At 40.3% G+C, this 20,197-nt stretch overlaps 1 protein-coding gene across 1 annotated transcript in view; it reads right to left on the reverse strand.

Moving 5' to 3' along the window:
- Window positions 1-20,197, reverse strand: part of PRKCA (protein kinase C alpha) — a 296,418-nt gene that overhangs the window by 147,007 nt on the left and 129,214 nt on the right. Inside the window, exon 3 of the mRNA XM_084837479.1 lies at window positions 18,546-18,628. Within this exon, the coding sequence (XP_084693605.1) occupies window positions 18,546-18,628 (83 nt within the window). The remainder of the gene's footprint in view (window positions 1-18,545; window positions 18,629-20,197) is intronic.

Genomic DNA, 20,197 nt, shown 5'->3' on the forward strand with positions numbered 1-20,197 from the left:
GACACACTGAGTGCATCTCAGAGGGAGGATACTTCCAATGGCAAACATATTAGTTCAACGTACCTGATGCCCACAACCCACAATTGACATAAAGCAATTTGATGTGACACTTCCTGAATTGGTCTGACTTGGCAACAGTAATCCATGCCTTCCTTACATCACATTTAGAATGCTGCAATATATAGGTATATAGGGCTACCCTTGAAGAGTGTCAAGAAGGTTCAATTGGTGCAAAATGTGGCAGCTAGGCTCCTAACTGGGGTGTGGTATCAGGGCCATATTACACCTGTCTTGAAAGAACTGCACAGGTTGCCAATTGCTTTCCAAGCTCTGGCTACCTAAGGGACCACCTGTCTCACTATGAACTTGCCCAAGGATTAAGATCTGCTGGAGAGGCTCTTTTGAGGGCGATATTAACTAGAAAGGCCCATTTGTCGGGAACGCATGAAAGGGATTCTTCTGTGTGGAATGCGCTCCCTTGAGCCCCCCTCCCTTGGCCTTTTGAAAGGGAGTAAAGGCACATCTTTGCACTTTAGCCCTTTAAAATGTATAGTTTATAATGGTTTACTGTTTTTACTGTTTTTAATGTTCTTGTTTTTAGCGTCACATTTTATTGTTTTAAATTATTGTACACTGCACTGATAAGTTTTCTAGAAGATAAGGGGGAATATACATGATAATAAAATAAAGTTATAGCTACATACACCATACTTTATATAACGATGAAGATGAGTTATGCTTTCTCTCTTTTTGATGTACTCATTTGGAGGAAAAAGAATTTCTATTACATATATATGCATATACACATATACATATGTATATATGTATATGCATACATGCAAATGCTGTATATATGAAATACATATACTAAAGTGATTATTTGTAGTCAGACCCTAAGGAGAAAAGTTCATGGTTCATCACTGTTTCTATTTATTTCTATTTGTTTAATTATTTTTACAGAATCCTTCTTGTTGTTCAGTCGTTAAGTCGTGTCCGACTCTTCATGACCCCATGGACCATAGCACGCCAGGCCTTCCTGTCCTCCGCTCTCTCCCGGAGAGTGCTCAAGTCCATATTCATTGCATCAGTGATGCTATCTAGCTGTCTCATCCTCTGCCATCCCCGTCTCCTTTTGCCTTCAATCTTTCCCAGCATCAGGGTCTTTTCCAGGGAGTTTTCTCTTCACATTAGGTGGCCAAAATATTTCAGCTTCAGCTTCAATCTGTCCTTCCAATTACTTTAATAATATTAGGAATATCCTCAAAATCTAGTAAGGTAACTAATATCCCTCAGTAGTCTAGCAAGTCTTGGACATGTATCTGCTCTGAATTGGTAGTAGTGATGTTGCCAAATTTCCTATTTCCTGGCTCGGAAATACAAATCTTGGCAGCTTGCAATGCTTGCCTCAGCTATGAGGGAAACATTACAGCCCTGGAAGTTTTTCTCTGGCTTGGATTTTAATCCATGTCAGAGAAAATGTGAAGTTCTTCCTCTGGCCTTGAACACCCCCTCACCCAAATGTGCCTTTGCTGCTCTAGCAGTGGAGGAAGCAAAGTCTCTCACTCTTCAGAGCCTGATGTGCTGTGGCCAAGAACACTGGAAATGTGATTTTCCAAGCAGTGATGGCATCAACATTTCTGATATCTTCCAGCTGCCACTGTTGGACATCAAGCTAGGTTGGGTGGGTGGGAGGAAAGGTAGGTGACGGAGATTTGAGGTTCAACAAGGGGGAATGGGTGAGGGTGCAGACCCAGTTGCCTTCTCAATAACATAATCCGAGGCACAATGGATTTGGCTCAGAACTGGGCTTGGAATAAACTGATCTTACTCCCAAATTTTGGGACAAAGCATTTGGTTTTCTTAGCCCAGGAGGGGGAACTTGCCCACATCATTAATATATACTAACAGGCTTTCTCAATGTGGTGCCCTCCAGATATTTTGTATTATAACTCTGATCAGCCCTAGCTAGCATAGCTAATGGTCAAGGATGATGGGAGCTGTAGCACAAAACATCAAGGGTATCGGATTGGGGAAGGATGGTAGAAAGTATCAATATGGCGGTGACCATGGTGCTCCCCACTGCAGGAAAGCAAAAGTTTAGGGGTTCACTTCATACCAGCAGCAGGAATGCCAAGATTAGACCACTTTAGAAATACATGATTTGTACTTATTATCTGATGACAGAAAATACGTCAATGGACATAAAATAAAATAAAAATATCAACATGATGTTAGAATCTGCTAATACGAATTGCTAAGCAAAGGATTTAGGGGGAGGAGGGGTCTCTATGGGGAGGCTGCTGGCAGTATTAAGATTTGCAAGATTTCTCCATCTCAGGAAGCCTGTTATACTGTATAACAAAGCTTGTCACAGATCAGTTTCCTTGGCAACAACAGCATGACATAGGCAGATTCCAGAGAGAGATAAAGGACTCTTTATAGTTAGCAGAAAGGAGCAAGCAGCTTTGCCTACCTTGAGTATTTGAAATATTTTTCTTTTAACTTAGATATACAAGTATTATTTTATACATGAGTTAGAGATTCAGTCACACGTCTTGCATATTCTAGTCAGAAGTAAAAGACAAACATTAATTAATTTCAACAGTTTTGAAAAAGCATTCCATTTAAGTTTACTGCAGTGCCACCTTTTAAAAACGTCTAGAAACACTACCTCAAGTCTGACAGGGGAGCAGGAAAACAAGGTTCCACCAATGCAAGCCTCAAAATTCTAGTACTTATATAAATGACACCTCCTGAACTAATAACGTGAAATGTGGCATCCATGATCCATGTAATGTGGTCTACAATGGCGCCAAATTTCAAACCAATTTGATAAGAATTGCCACAGCTACAGCAAGTTAAATATTGCCAAAAACTGTCACATTTACTTTTTCTACTCCAATTTTTAAACATATATATGCATCATTCATAGTTTGGTGAAAACTACTGATGTACTTTATTCAGGCATGTTGAGAAAAGCCATTCTTCATTGCTTTAGTGAAATTCTGAGCAGTGGTTCAACAGGTACTAACATTTTCCTGCCCAATTAAAGTCATTGGCAGCAACTGTGGGCAAAGTGATGCAATGCATGCCCAGTGTCATTCTGAAGCTACAATGCTGCCAGTATTTCAGTATCTGCAGAGTGACTCTATGTTGCAGAGAGAATCTAGTGGGTTCTGCATGCAATACATATTCCTTAAGTTATGGAAGGTGATATCTCATGGTCAAACTACACACGACTACATCGATTGGGAACCTGCCCCCCACCCACCCGTGGTCCCAATCCAGATTGGGTGACCCAATTTAGCAAAAAGTGATCCAGTTATAATATAAATTGCAGGCGTGGTGGGCCCAATCTGGATAGAGATCGCAGTGGGGGACAAAGCGTTAAAGCCCCACACACCCTTCTAGGGTCCTGATCAACATCAGAAAGGCAACACAAGCATCTCGACCCCCATATTTCCTTTTCCCACAGGTAGAAAGGAAGAGCAGGGATTGGGGTCCCTGCACCCACTTTTGAGTAAAAAACAAAAAAGACATTGCTACTAGATTCATCTTTAAAGTAACATGTGGTAAATCCTCAGGGAAATAGTTGAAACTCAGGGAATGGGATGTGTGTGGAATGCACAGATAGGGGAAGCAGAAGGATCAGGACTCCATGCTACCTTTCTGAAAGCAGAAAACACAGCACAAGGACCCCAATCCCTGCTCTTCCTTTCCATCTGTGGAGAAAGGAAATGTAGGGATTGGGGCCCTTGTGCTGCCTTTCTAAAGGGCAGAACTACAGCACATAGGCCTTTCTGCCTATGTAGCAGAAAGGCCACATAGCCAGAACTGCCTTTGAGGAATTATGTGCTGGGCATGGGAGCCATAGTAGGGGCATTCCTATGTTACACTGAATGTGCATTCACGCTATTACCTGGTTCACATGATTAAATGACCCATGGTCTGTTAATCATGGGTCGTTTGTGAACATGCAGGAGTGAGAGAGCATGCTGCCTCCTACCCACTGGCTTGCTTCTGCTTGTCTAAACAACCCTGAATACCTGGTTCCTGGTTTGTTCCTGGGAGAAACGACCCAAAGTTTAACCCATGGTTTGTTCTTGGGTGAATGCATGTTCAGTGAAGTGGTGTTCACACATTACATTCAAGGCACATACAATCTGTGTACACAACGTACATGTGTGCACAGATTGTATATCTGTAAACATGTATAGTTATTCACATGTAATGGAGCATTCATGTGTTCATATAGGCATTTCTGGGAGACAGCTCCATCTCCTTCTCTTGGAAGAACATGTGCTGAATATTGTAATCCTTACATTGCTGCTGCTGCAGTACTCAAACTTCTTGATTGACAAACAAAGAATTTTTGAACCTTGAGTAAATAGATTACTTTTTTAAAATTCAAACAATTACTTCTACAAGTACACATGGAAATAAGTTCAGCAGGGCTTGATAGACTTATGCTTCCTTAAAAAATTACTAGTTCTACCTTAACTATTATAAATATATGTAGTCTAGTTATATGTAGGTTTTTTAAAAATTGTATTCACCTACTAAAAAGAATACTATGAAATTCTGAAAACTGAAAATTGAATAAAATGCTACGACAAGTCAAGAAGGCACAATAGAAGTCCTCAGTAGGTAGTACATTACTCCTGCAAGGCTTCACTTAATACACCCCAATTATTGTCAATATTGTTGGAAGGGGTATGATCAGAGTGGTTTGTACTGTCATCTTCCATGGGAATGTTCAACAGTGAGGGAGTTTTGAAACGTGGTTGCTGATTACGGTCAGTAATTTTCCATGTTAAACCACTAGTGACTCTTGTTTCTTCATCACTTTGAACCTAATGACCCTGGAGTCCTGCATAAAGACCTTCTTAAGCAATTGTATACAGCTGCAAAATCATGTGTAGCATGTAACTGGAAGTCTCCAAAGCATCCAATTAAACAGCAGGGGTTGGTATAATTTGAGAGACTATGACTACATATAGATTTACTCAGCAAATGCAGCAAGCAAGGAATCCTAAGAAAGATATTATAGCAACGTAATTTCCATTTATTTTCTGTGCTGAAGCCCTTCAAACGTTCAAAGTACAGTTGCCTAAATTTTTTCTGACTAATATACACCTCCACAAAATAACACACATTCACACACACTCCTTATATATGCTGTATAACTTGTATTTTCATTCTTTCATTAGATAGTGAGCTCTTACTTAGGCTGTTTTATTATACATGTTCCACAAGCATATTGGTGATAGACTAAAAATTATAATTAGTGAACTTGTTTGTTTCCTTGGGGTACAATCCTATGTGGATTGCTGGCAGCCTCCAAACTAGGAGGCTGACGAGGATCCAATTGTCATGTTCCCTTGACCCCCTCCTTCCTCAGGCACACACACAAGCAGAGAGGCTTCAAGACTCTGCAAAACCTCAAAGACTCTCAGGCTACAAAGGGATACAGCTGCTTCATACATTTACTAATGGCAACAGGGGATCCAAATGGGAGCTCCGACATTGCCAGCAGTTTGAAACAACAATTTGCTGGCTAGAATAACTCAGGGATGCTTCCCTATGTCGACCCTCATGCATCGCCAACCGGGTCGAATGTCTGACCTCTGCCTCTAACTTTTCCTCTTCGCTCTGCGCCACAGTCTAGCATCCCTCACTCCCTTCCTCCTCCTCCTCCTGGGTTCTCACAGAGGAGAGAAAGGGGGGCGCTTCAGACCCAGCGATCTGGGTATTAGCATCCTGAGAAGCATGCCTATCCATATCTGAACTCGCTCAGGAAGATGCCTCCCCCACTTCTGGCTGTTCCCCTTCTGAGTCTGAACTGCTAACTACCTCCATATGCTCAGAATCAATCCTGACACCAATGCAGGGCCTCCACGCTCCATCTGCCCTGCAATTTTGCTTGACTGGTGATTTTGCCCATCTAGCAGCAGTACCTTGGAGGGGGAGGGAAGGAGGCTGGGGTCATATCCTCCCCTTCCCAGGAACGCCCCATTTTCCCATTTCCACGCTCCATTTTCTGAGCCGGAGGGGTAGCCAGCACAGTTCTCTCCATGCCAGCTACGAGAGAGAGGGGTGGGGAATGAAGTTTCCTGGATCCAAGGTTGGAGCCCTGTCTCCAAGGTTGGAGGCCTGTCTCTAGCCTCAGAGCCAGGAAACTGGACTATTGTATGGCCCCCAGATGCTGTCTGGGGGGCATGGGATCACTCCCTTCATGACTTCATTAAATTATTATGTATGTTATTCTTCTTTTGTTGCCTTTTTAAACTTTATTTCAAAATAAAATAAAATAAAATGTCATGCTAAAAAATAATATTTGCTGGCAAGAATTTAGTTAATAAGGAGGGGAAAGAGGGAAGGAAGCAACAGGAACAATGCAAATAATTATACACTTTAGGGGAAGTCTCAAAACAAAGCAAGTCTACTGTTTGAAAGAGACTGTTAGACTAGTTTGTTTAATATTGCTCTACACTAGACACAGAGCAAGCTTTCTTTTTAAATATACCACTCTTAATTTGACAAAGGGAATAATTTATCCACACAAAATGGATTCAATTTCACTGACTACAGCTGCAGCATCTGTAGCAGCTCAGGGCAACTCAAGATCCCACACAATCATAGCCACATCTGGAGTTAATTACAGTTTTAGCAATCTTTATTCAAAGGTGATTTGCAGGTTCAGCCAAAATCTATTTTTGCACAACTGCCTGTGTTTTTGTTCCCCATTCTCGAAGGAAAAATACTATCTTTATTGGAAGAATTACAAGACAAATACATGAGACTATTTTCCTTAGTTCACTCAAATGAAATCACTCTGTGTTTCATTTACCATATTATGAACTTGTAAGGAAAAGAAATAACTGAATACCGTATCACTAGCTTATTATGTGTATATATACTGCTGAGTTCTAAGTGGAAAACTGCCTTAAACTTAAAATATAATTCTGAGGAATACCGAGCTAACAGATGATAAGAGTAAATGACCTCATTAGTTTAAAAAACATGCTGGATAACATTTAGGAATGGTGCTGTATGATCATTTTTAATCTAATTTCCTTTGGTAGCAGCTTCTAGAATAATTTTTTCCTTTCGAGTTTTGTGTTTTATTTTTCATTTTTTTGAAGTATAGAAGATGGCTTCATGAAGATCTAGGAGGCACATCAACTGGATATTGAGAGCCCTGATGATCCGGTTAGTACTGAAATATACCCACCTAAAGTCAAGCATCCCCCTTTCTCAAGAAGGACTGATAGTTCATCTGGAAATCTTTCTTCCAGTTACCACTTTAGGTCTTGTGTTAGTTTTGTATTTCTAAGACTATGGGCATCTCTACACCAGCCTAAAATCCTGCATTTAAAATGAGGTTTTCTGCTTCCATTTTAAATGCAAGATCACAACGACTCCCTTTTTCAGTTGCTTCCTTTCCCCCCTCCCCTTCTCCTCCTCCTTCTTCCCGTATCTGAGTCTTCCATTATCTTTCATTGATCTCACTCCTCTTCTTGCCGCTTTTCCTCTTTCCACAGAGGGAACTCAAGCAGAACACAACGGGGTAATTCGATAGCTCATTATCTGAGATCTATTTAAAAATGTTACAAAGGGCATTTAGTGCAGGAGACACCTTGGAGGTTCATGGTGTCATGTAAAGAGCCTGCAAACTTCCATGAAGGAGCAATCTCAATCGCAGGATAAAAGCTCCATGTGAAGAAAGCCTATAACTGGGTCTTAGACCCCTGAACTCAGAGAGATCAGCCTTTTCCTATGCCTTGATATTGAACAACCATGGCACCTTTTCCATGAGGAATTCATGTTCAAAAGGCAAATTTGTGGAAACAGGAAACCAATTTTTCAGTAAATAATTTTCTTCTACTTATTGGCTTTCCCCTTCTATAGTTTTTTTCCGCTGTGTGCTGCGGCTCTCCTTCTGGTTGCAGTTTGTGTGGAATTACACAGCTGTACCAAACTCTAGAGGACAAAGCTGAAATAAACCTACATCACAGAGGAAAGAAAGATGCACCTGATATCCTTTTATATGAATCTGCTCTTGACCAGTTTCAATGCACTGGGCATTTTGATGACAAGTGAAGAAACTTCCCATATGAGAACAACTCCACTAAATCAAGATCTGGTGGTGATAATGCCTGTAATTCAAGTTAAATAGCTTCTAAATAATTGTACAGGAGTACAATGTTTAAAGCTGCATTTTGTATACCCGCTCATTTTTCTTTCATCAGTTCTCACACTGTCTGAAATCAACTGTGAAAAAAGGGAAAAGTAAAGGAGATTTCAAATATGAGAGGATTTCATAAAGCTATTTATAAAAACAGATAGCTATGCCCTCTTCCTTTTGCATGCCAGTGGCTCAAATATGTGTAATTTAATTTCATCCTTTTTTCCCCTCCCTGGAAGCAACAGTAATTTAGGATAATCCCAGATTTAAATGTCACTGAAAAGTATGATCTGTTAAATTGGAGTGCAGGCCTTTTCTGTTGGTCTTGAAAAACTACGAGTTATATTTACATTTCTGCATGTATTTTCTCTGTGCCCTTTTTTTAGTTTCTCTGTACACGAAATATATTAGAGAATTTCTGTGCATGTGATTGAAAACGCAGGGTTCTTGATTGCATGGCATGATATTGGAGCATGGTGGTTATGATGTGCCCCGTGTTAAGTGAATTCAGGGGAAACAGTGTAATTGTCCTGGCTTGGTCTGCCCTTTCGCCTTGGTCTGCCCCTTCTTTCCGAATCTGGTGCCCTCCAGATGTTTTGGACTATTTTTATTTTGTTTATTGCTAATATTTATATATCGCCTTAGGGCACAATCCTATAGGTTGCTCTCTCAATGACTAAGCCGCCAAACTCAGAAGCTTACAATCATCCAATGCAGGTAGGAGGAGCAGCAGAGGAGATCTTTGCCTCCTGTCCTCCCGCCCTGCGTTTTTGCTAGATGGGCTAAAAAGTGCTTCAGAGGGGGAGAGAAAGAGGCTGGAAGAGGCTCAGGATAACTTGCACTATCCCCCCCCAACTGCCCCCCCTTTCTCTGAGGCTGAGTTCCTGACCTTGGAGACCAGCTGGAGCGGTTCTTTCTGCACTGGCTGTGAGGGAGCGGGGGAGTGGGATGGAGCTCAGGGAATCCAAAATATCCTATGGCACCTCAGATGCTGTCTAGAGGCCCTAGGATTGCTCCCTTATTTGCTAAAAAAACAAAAACCCATCAAGGTGGTGGATGAATATTCTGCATATAGCACCCAAGAGTAATAACAATAAAAACATAATGAAGCCATTTTTAAAAGTCAGTAACAATTTTTTTACAGTCAACACTTTCAATAAAGTAAAAGCTGCTAAAACCAATCAGGGCCACCAACAGAAACCTCATTAAAATATATTAAGATATGCCATAAAGTGGAATGACTTGGATTTGATCCAACCTACCCTTAAAAGACAGAACATAATGTTCATAGGTGATGTGGTTCATCATGGAGTTATGAATAGCTATAGAATACTTATTGTCTCAGGAGTGTGTGTGTATGCTGTGTGAGTATGATATATATCCACCAAGGTAGTAAGAGTTCAAATTTCAATGTATTGCTTTCAAGCAATGTTTAAATCTTCCTTAAAGCCCTCCTTAATTTTTCCATTTCTTAATTCAGTAATTGTACTAAACATAATTGATGTGGGGGTTGGGTGGATCAGAGGAAATATTTGACATTCATTTACGTATTTAGCTATGCAGATTAGAAAATAAGCTTTCTACAAAACTAGGAATTATGGAAGCAGAATAACATGTTTATCCATGTTAAGCTTTCTGAGAGGGTACGATGAGTTGTGTATTTTTAAAAATTAATCCTTATTGCAGCATTAATTAGAATTAGCTGTGTTTTAATTTCTTTCTACTTGCTATAAATAGAATACATCTAAAATATTATCTGATCCAGTATCATCAATAGAGGCTTGCCCAATAACCTTAACAGATCAGTTCATATTTTGTGGATTATAATGTGCCACAGAGAACAATATTACACTTGCTTGTCGCTCAAGTTTCTATATTTCCATGTTCAGAGAATAAGCCCTTCTGGAACACAAATGACTGAGGGGAGTTATACTGGCACTAGGGAACCTTTTCCCGCTGCAGCCCTAGCTCTATTCTGCCAGAAGATAGGTTGCTGTTCTGGTAGAGCTGACCCAGAAGCTAGCACATTTACCATTATATAGATGAGCACAACAGGAGCTTGAGGTAGTGGAGTGCCCTCTTAAAGTAGCCAGGAGAGAGTAACAGCTGAGATCAGACCTTTTCCAGAAAAGAAGTTTTATTGAAAACGTAAAACAACATTCAGTTTACAGGTTAAATATTGAAGGTGGTCCTGGGGAGAGGGGAGGAGCACAGTGGGAAGAGAGTAGGCATCAACCCCAAAGTGGCTGAGCTGTTATGTTTTAACATGGGCGAAAAGGAGAGGGGAACTAATGAAAGATGGAAGGCGGGAGGGAGATATGGTGAGGGAGCAGATTATACCTTTCCCTTATGATCTGTCCTAAAACACATCAAAAGGAGGGGGCAAGGTTCCTTACCATCAGAGTGGATCCAAAAGGAGGCAGGAAGATCAAGCATTCCTTGACCATCACAAGGTATTACTGTACAAGGGTGTGCTGGACGAGCGGGTGCAAGAATGGGCAAAGCCGGGAGTTCCAGGAGAGTCAGGCTGAGTGAGTGTATACCAGAAAGACTGCTCTCCTTGTAGGATCTCATGGATTCTCTTCAAGTGTGGCTGGGGAGAAACTCATTAGGCTCCTTGCTCTAACTGGCTTTCCCTTTTGCCATTTTATTTATGTGTGCACAATGAACCAGAGCAAACTAAAACCAACACTAAAATCTTATCCCTTTAGGAATTCCAGCCTGGAATTTGGAAAAAACAAACCCAGATTGAAGTCATATAGTATTTCTAAGAGAGCCTCAGGCTTGAACTTTTGAGAGTCTCTCAAGATAGGAACAACACACACACGTAAGGCAGACAAACATCCTATAAATTACTCCAGAAGGCATCTTCTAACTAATTTATGCTATTTTAAACTGCTTTTCATTTGTTTTAATACTGCTGTGTTTTACACTTGATATAAAGTGTGTTTCACTCTTGTATTTTATTTAAAAGTGATTTAAACAAAAAAAAAAGGTCTTTAAATTAATAAACATTTCACAGACCAAAGTGTCCAGGATTTTATTCAACCGAAAGAGTAACAGTGCAAGTAAGGCTCTTCTCATATTTCCACTATTTTTAAAATGAGCCTACTTATTCTATGTCTTTATTCTATTTAAATCCCCCCAAGGATCTCAGAGCAGAGAACATAGTTCTACTTCTACCCATTTACCCCCTCAACAACCCTGTGAGGTAGGTTAGGCTGAGAGGAAAACTGACTACCCAGTATTATGCAGAGGATGTGAATCTGGATCTTCCCAGTCCTAGTCAAAACCCCTAACCACTATACCACACTGGATGTCAAAATGTATACTTAACACAAAAGACAGTATTTATGTATTGAAAAATCTAAATGCCATGTACCATTAGCCATTATAATAGGACAGCCTTCCCCAATGTGGTGCCTTCCATATGATTAAGACTACAATCCCCATCAGCCCCAGTCAGCATAGGCACCGGTCAGGGATAATGGGAGTTGGAGTACAAAACGTCCAGAAGGCACCATATTGGGGAAGGCTGTACTATGGGTAAAGGAACCCGAATATTCCAAACTGGCTCTTCAAAGTCTTCCGCACTGCTAATAATAAAGAAACAAACTAGATTTCTTCTAGGGTAATTAAACTTACTCAGCAACACCATTAAGGGCTTCATATTTCAAAGTGATGCTGTACTCTACTTTCCTCAAACTGATTATAAGGGCAGTCCAGCTCACAATAAAGTGTGCTTAATATTACCAAATCAGTGAGATTTAAGGACACTTAATTGTTGGCTAGATGGGGTTCCAATATCAGGGTGGGTTTTCTTTTTTGTAGCAAGATACTATGAACAAATATCCCACTTGAGACTGGGTTACAATCTAGCATATAATTAAACTTTCTTCATTCAGTGACTCTTAAACATGGCTTTGCCAAGTCCTTTTTTCAGTACCTTTGCCAAGGCAATTCTATGTCTAACTTGTCATTAGTTCATGCTTTCCCGCAGCATTGAAAATATCTGCACTGAATGAAAACAGGTCAATACAAATTTCTGGATAAATAAATAGGCAAGAAAATCTATTAATGTCAAAATTCAGACATATGGTATAGCATTAATTTCAACTTTCAGTTAATGATTTTGTATGAAGGCTTTTGTACAACAAAATTATCTGGCAACTTTCTATGACAAATATAGGACAGATAATTCTCTTGGGTTTGTAATGGAAGAAACAATCCTATGATTGCTAGTCAGCGGCTAGATGGCCATAGGATATGTGGGTTTCTGGGAACCGACCTTGGAGCCCGCACTCCGAGGTTGGTTCCTGGAGAACCGACCTTCCCCCCGTTGCGCACTGCCTTGCAGGCAGTGTGGAATGGCCTCGCACTCCATGCTCGGAAGAGGAGTACGGAGCAGGCAAAATGGGGTGTTCTGGGGCGGGGAAGGTGGAAATGCTGATACAACGCATCCTATGTGTCATCCAGCAGCCTCCTCCCCCACTCCACCTTCCCGCAGTTAGACAGCCAAAATTGGCTGTCTAGTCGCAAAGGTGGGCTGGACAAACATGAAAGGAACAATCTGTGCTTCTCCTGTCCTGCACTGGATAGGTGGTCACCTCTGAGTTTGGAGGCGGCCGCCTATCCACATAGGATTGCTAAGTGTCTTTTTACATAGACTTCTCATTCTTCCTACGTCAGGGATGGAAACAGGCCTACAACTCCCATCAGCCCTACCCAGCATAGCCAATGGTGGAGGATGATGGGAATTCTAGGCCAAAACATCTGCAGGGCCACGATTTGCTCAACCCTGATCTAGATTAGGAGATTAGGAGAGAGAATCCAAAGAATTGTGCAACTAGTTCTGTGCTGAAGGGAAATTTTACATTTGTTATTCTCTGAATAACAACTGGGAAAGCTACTTCTAAAAAGCAGGACAGAGTTTCAAAAGCAGTTTGTGAGATGTCATGGGGTGGGGAGATCAGCTATTCCTGGTGGGGGGGAGGAGACCCAAATACATGGGCTAACAAAAGCACCTAAGGAGCTCTCTCAGCTCATGGCAAGAGCCTTTATTTTGGCACCTTGTTTACAGTTACATAATAAAATAGTTGCATCCACATTGTGTTTGATCTCACAGACGTCTTGGGGAAAATAGTATTTAGATTCAATTGAAACTGGAAATCAATTCCACAATATATTTGCAAATTTGGTATGGAAATGTCAACTGATTCAACCCATAGTGCTTGCACTTGATTGTTACTAGTACTCTTCAACAATTTTTTGAGATAAATTCAAAAGAGAAAAAAAAAATTAAAACCCGTGACTGTTCACCCAAAACATTCGGGTAATTTTCCAAGGAACACGAGCGGCCATGTGAACTGGAAAGAGCAGGGGGGGGAAAGTAAGTATTCGCTGTATAATTCAAAGTTTTTGTCATTTAAAGGATTTGTAAATCAGCACCTTTAAAAGAGGCTTCTCAAACTATAGGTATTTTCATGTAGAAAATTTTATGGATAACATGGACATTATCTATAATGCAAAGATTATAGGCAAAGATTGTTGCTATCAAAGCAGAAGGCATTTCTAAGGTTTCGGGGTATTTCTGAAGGCAGATGGATTACTGCACAGATTCCAGATTGTTCCATTAATACTAAGGCCAGTTCAGCACAGGTTTTTGATTTTAGAACTGTATATGGTCCTGGTGTACTGGATGAGACTAATATGTTTTTGTGAACATGCCCAGGCAAATACAAGCTGTGTATGAATTCCTGTTGCTTGCGGATCCTTGTGACCTTTTACAGTTCAATTCCCCCAGGCTTACCGTTACAGCTGAATTTCAACAGATTTTGAAAAGCTTCCCACTAAAAACAGCTTCTTGTAAACAGCATTCCGACTGGACAAATCTCACTGTCCAGCATTATTGTGAACGAGTTTCCACTTCCCAGCAACTAATTTTATAGTAAAGAAACCTATCAGTTCAATTTCTGAGTGTATGTGGATTCTACTGCATACAGAGTGACGAAATGGCCTCTTGCAAAAGGTGCTATCCTTTCACTTCACTTCTGGTAATAAGCATGAAGTAATAATTTTTGGTTTAATGGTTTGGAGGAGTGTATGTGATTCAGAGATCAATACATTTGCAAAGTAATAAAACACACTCTCCCAATTTGACTGCTACATTTATTTATTTTTTATACTCTACCTCAAATGCTGGTGGCAGCTAACAGGATTTTTGAATTTTATATAAGAGTCCATGTTTCTTAAAGGACTCACCCCCCACCCCCACCCCAGTCCACATAAATGGACCCCAAAGAATATGTGTAAATATTTTAAGTCATGACAACTCAAGGGCATACGCTCCCCTTACTTTGTTTTGATTTTGAGAAGAAAATGAAGGCACTGAACCAGCCTCCTCAAACCTGGCTCTCTCCAGACATGTTGTACTACATCTCCAATCAACCCCAGCCAGCATGGCCAGCCAACATTACCTCCAATGGTATACTGAATTCTAGTTATACATAGCCACATAATTCAGTGTTAACACTGTTTATTTAAATCAGACTCCATGAAAAGCTAAGGAACTATCAGCCCTTTTGCACAATACACTCTTATCACAGGGAAAATATGGTAATTGTAGAAGTATCTATAGAATGCTACATTTTACCCACGCTCTGTTATAAACACTAGCTTCTGATGAGAAATATCTAAGCTCTGTCATTTTCAAGGGGTTAATGATACTTTTCAGTCTTTGTTCATCAGAAGTCTGTTGAAGAAGATTGAAGCAATCAGTTTTAAACGTGTCTCTTAGTTATAAATATAATTTCCTAGGAAAGCATTATACAGAAGACAGCACCAGTTACAATGGGAGGTAATCAGCTGCCCCAATTCACAAGTCAAACACTGCACTAATTAATTGCTGAGGAAATTGGAGTCACTCCACTAACTGCAGCATGAACGAAAATTATTATTTTTTCATCCTCTTTCTTCATGGCATCGCAGCTTTAACAAATGTATCTAAGATTATCTTTGCGTTTTCTGGAAAGACTGTTCTGTAATAAATCCACTTGCCAGAAGACAATTTTGAATAACAAAAAACACATGGAAGAGTGCTTAATTTTAGATCTATTTATTGTGACACTATCAAAACAAATACTATTATAACTCATTCAAACAAAGGTGCCTGAAAAAGTGATCGGGGAGGGGGGATGGATTTACAGTCTCTGTAGCTGAAATCCAGAGAGCCTCTTCAGAGTTAAGTGGAGGTTCTCACTTGTATAATGAAGCTTTTGATATCCCAGTAAACAGCAACTCCCATGTTACATGAAACTACTTTTGAAACTTGGAAATTTCTAAAGCTCCTTGCCATGCAGAGTGAAGAGATACATTCTGAAAACAATTTCAAGAGCCCCACTGTGCAGGTATGATGGGCAGTTGTTGCTGTCTCCTTTATAATGAAAAAATGGAACTGCATCTTATCAGCTTTCTGTATTTAGTTTGGAAGCATATGAAAGATGGCTGGTACAAGAAGGGAAAGATGTCCTGTCGGGTTTAGTGGCCAGGCAGCTTCGGGGTGTGTGTGTGTGTGTGCATCGTGTGTGTATACCTACTGGTGAAATTTTCTATGATTTGACAATCAACCATAACTGATTTTGTAAGTAACAAAAGCAGCATAAGGCAGACTATGGGTGAGTTGGAGTCCTGTCCTCCTCACCAGTTTCACATTATGGTTTTAAGACACATTTCTGGAGAACACAGAACATCTATTGTAATGGTTGTTTTTGTTGATTATAAAGTTATTCCTTTGTGAAAGTTGGGTTTTGGAAGTATTTTGGCTCAGGACTATTATGTGTGGGAATGGCTTGCAGTTAGGGTTGTGAGAGGGTCAATCATCTGTTTGGTCATGTGCATGGGAATGAATTTCTAACTTGAATGCCTTTGCATGTGGGAAGGGCCCACACTCAGAAGTTTTCAAGCAGAAGGTTCCAAGTTTAATCCCTGGCAACTCTAGGTAGCGCTGGGGAAAACTCCAGCCTAAAACCCTGGAGAGATGTTGCCAATCAGTGTAGGCTGTAGTAGACTGAGCGAGATGGTCCAACGGTCTGACTCCATATCTGACAGCTTCCTGCGTTCGCGCGCGTGCGCGCGAGAGACAGAGAGAACGTGAGAGAGAGCACGATTGCATACGCACAAGAGGATAATGCATCTGATGAAGTACCCTTTAGACTATGAAAGCATATGCGACAATATGTTAGTCTTTTAAGGTGCCACAAAAACATCTTCATTGATTTAACTGCCAGATATTGCACTCACACCTCACTGAATTTCTCATGTACAAAACAATATGTTGTTATATAGGAAAATATGTAAAAGCAGTTAATTTCCACAATTTTAATTGTTATACACTATGTTTTCCCTCAGCTTTTGCAAATAGCAGCTCCAGCTTAGATACCCCTTTTTGTGCTTTGCAGGGTATAAAAAGCAGTTTGTTGCTGGGTTATACTCTGGAGAAAACCCCAGGAAACTTCTTGGATGTGCATTACTGACTTCTGTGCTTCAGCTTTTCTTTTCTGGTAAGAATTGGTTATTGATGCATCAATAAAACTGTTACAAAACATTGAAATGTGTGTAACATTTCTCTGTCACTCTTGACAGTAAAACCAGTAAGGCTGGATCTAGACTTAGTCACATTTAGAGTAGACCCACTGAAATCAAATGAACCTATATTAATCATACTAACTTCAGGCCCGTTGATTTCAACTGATCTGCTCTAGGCATAACTGGATCCAACCTACTATATTAATACTCTGCAAGTCTTCCCCTTCCCCCATCATCATTTCCCTCCTCTCCTGCTTGTTGGTATCTGAGCAAAAATATTTGAGCTTTATGACAGCAGAGCACTCAGTGCTGCATGCATGCCAGCCAGCAGGACCAACCAGCGCAACGGGAAGCTAGCAGAAGGGAGCTTTCCTTGACAAATCCAGTTCTGGAAATGAGTGTTTCAGCTCATTTTTGGAGTTGCTCTAGGAAGCGTTAGCTTCCTGTTCCACTGGCAGTCAGTTCTGTGGATACAAAAAAATGAGCAGAGGTGCAGCAGCATTATTAGATACCACCAAGAATATAAATAAGAACATAAATGAATATTTTAGAGAGCATGTTTAGACAGACAAAATTCCTACAACTCCCAGCATTGCCTAGCTAGCATGGCTAGCTGGGGAATGCTGGGAGTTGTAGGACTTTTGTCTGTCTAAACATGCATAGGATTGTGCCCTTTAATTCTTTTAAGTACGGACAGCAAATATGCAGGGAAGATCAGTTGTCCCAAGTTGATGTCCTCACTTCCTGCAGTGATTTTATTTGTTTATTGCTATTATTTTCAGTTGTAGGTATTATAATCCCAGGTAATATATAACGTCAGTCCACACTATAGCCTTAAAGGATTCATGTAGCAAGCAACTCCTAAAGAGCCCTGCTGGATCAGACCAAGTGTTTATTTAGCTCAGCATGCTGTTCCTCACAATGGCCCGCTAGATGCTTTCATGAAGCCCAAAAGCCAAGCATGAAGGCAACAGACCACCTCCATTGTTATTCCCAGCACCTAATATTCACAAGTATATTGCTTCTGAACATGGTTGCTCCATTTATCTATCTGGCTATTAGCCACTGGTAAAATTATCCGCTATGAATATGTTAAGAACATCCCTTTTGCCTTTGGTCCTGCCCCCTTTTACCTTCAGTCCCTCCCACCACTGGAATTCAGCTCCAAAGAGCTTCAAAATTAAATTTGGCCCTCAAGCTGAAAGAGGTTTGACACCCCTGATTTAGAAGGAAAGGTGTGAACTCCTTAGGACTAGGACATTTCATATTGCAGTGCTGTGCAAGTTCCAGACTCAGACATACAAAACATAACTGAACTTCTATTTTCATTGTGAAACAAAATTGTGAAATCATTGGAGACCTCAGTGTCTACCTGCATTCAATGACCGGCTCAATCCAAAAATAATGGGTTAGAATTAAGGGGGGGGGTTCACATGATCATAAATCCATGGTGCAGCAATTGGGAGGTCTGAAATGATAGACAGCTGGCTATCATTTGCTTTCAATATTAATAAAGATTACTTTAGGGGCATATATTCTCTGTTCTCTGTTCCTTCTCCCCCTGCTCCTTTTTGTTTTGTATCTCTACTTTCTCCCTTATTTGCTTATATGTTAACTGTCCACTTCATGCAAAAAATATACTGTGATGGATAAAACAATGAACAGAACATATCAAAGAACTTATTAACTGGTCCTGTGCTGCCAACATCCATCACCCTTTTCAAAAAGAGCAATGTATCAAAACAGATCAGACATCAAACTCCAATGTACTTACATCAGTGTCAGGCCCTTTGTCTGCCCCAGGACAAGAAAAGGTAACAAATTCATGGCACCTCTTGTGAACCACAAAGCAGCAAACTAGAAAGAGAAGAAAAATATTCAGGTGACTGCAGATTTGTTAACAAGGCTAAGGTCAATTTACATGCATGCAGGTCTCACTAAAGTGGCTTGAAACAGTAATCTGTCTTGTGAATTGTTTGATTGAAATCTTGGCCCATGATTTGAATTTCTATCACAAATCTTCAGCATCACTTCAAGAGACACAGCATTCTTTCTGCTTAGGTATTCATTTACAGTATATTAGTTTCTTGTACATTTCATGACAGTATATCAGGCGATCATTGTATTTATTCTCATTGTATTTATTACATAATATTGCATTTACTTTGCATGATGGCAACAGTGTCCTGTATGCTTCAACAAAGAGAAAAGATAAGCAATGTACTATTGCAAATACATTTATTTATGTATCTGTGGTTCTCTGGAATTATGATCTGCTGCTGTTTTTATAAAATTGTGCACTACTCAGTTGTTTTAGCTGGTTTGATTTTTTTTGGTAGGACTTTATGGGTGAAATCCAACAGTGTCCGTCTTCCAACAGAACGAACACAGTTGGTGAAACAGATTCCCACATCCCCTGCAGACCTCCTGCACCCCCAGAATCTGCTTTAGGGGATTGCAGAACCCTCTGGAGCAGATTTGGGGTGGACAGGAGGGAAGAGAGGAAGGGGAAGTCCCATTGCACCAGCAGAAGTCTGCTCATGCAACTTTGTAATTCACCCTATACTTTGTACAACATAGTTTTAACTATGTTGCAAGCTGTCTTCTGTTCCTTGGTTAAAAGGCAGGATAATGAATAAGAACAAATTAAAAAAACAATTCTCCATCACTCTTTGCAATGATTTATAAGTAATAAAATGAATTCACAAAATATGGAAATTAATCAGAATCAGGTTCCACAAAACCTTGATTTAGGATGGGTTTTACTCTCTTAGGGATAATTAAACAGTATATGAACTATTGAACACTATATTGGTCTCTGATCTATACTTATGGTTGTTCAAAAACTTTGGACTTTTGCCAATACAGAAAGACAACACAGCTCACATGTCGACATTACATGATCAGTTGCTTAGCATGTAGAAAGCCATCATCAAAACAACTTAAGGTCAGTTTTATGGAGTCCTGTTTTGGCAACCGTTGTGTCTATATATCAAATAATTCTGTGTGCCATGAGAAAACGGCTAGTGGGTCTCAAGCCGCAATTGAGTAACTAAAGGCACAAAGGAGGCTGCCTGCTGACTGAGACTCTGCATGACTATTGCGCTGGTCTTACTGCCTTTCAGTCAGCTTCCATTGGGAGCAAATAATTTCTGCTGTATTGGAGATGATTACATCATTCAGTAACTCCCAATGCAAAGATGTGGCAGAATATTCTCATCATGTTGCATCTCTGCATGAGTCAGAGATGCAACATGGCTGCCAAATTAGGAGGTATGCCCATATCAATGACTCGTTCAGAAAACACAGGGGGAAGGAGACACATGATTTGTCTCAATTGACTGCATATGACTGCAACATGGATTCCATACAAAGTTAACTCCTTGCTAGAAATGCCAAGAACAGATATCTATTTAAGAACTGATC

The sequence above is a fragment of the Heloderma suspectum genome, chromosome 2, assembly GCF_057233095.1.
Source record: "Heloderma suspectum isolate Gila_16-S chromosome 2, 16-S_ref, whole genome shotgun sequence".
NCBI classification, from domain to species: domain Eukaryota; kingdom Metazoa; phylum Chordata; class Lepidosauria; order Squamata; family Helodermatidae; genus Heloderma; species Heloderma suspectum.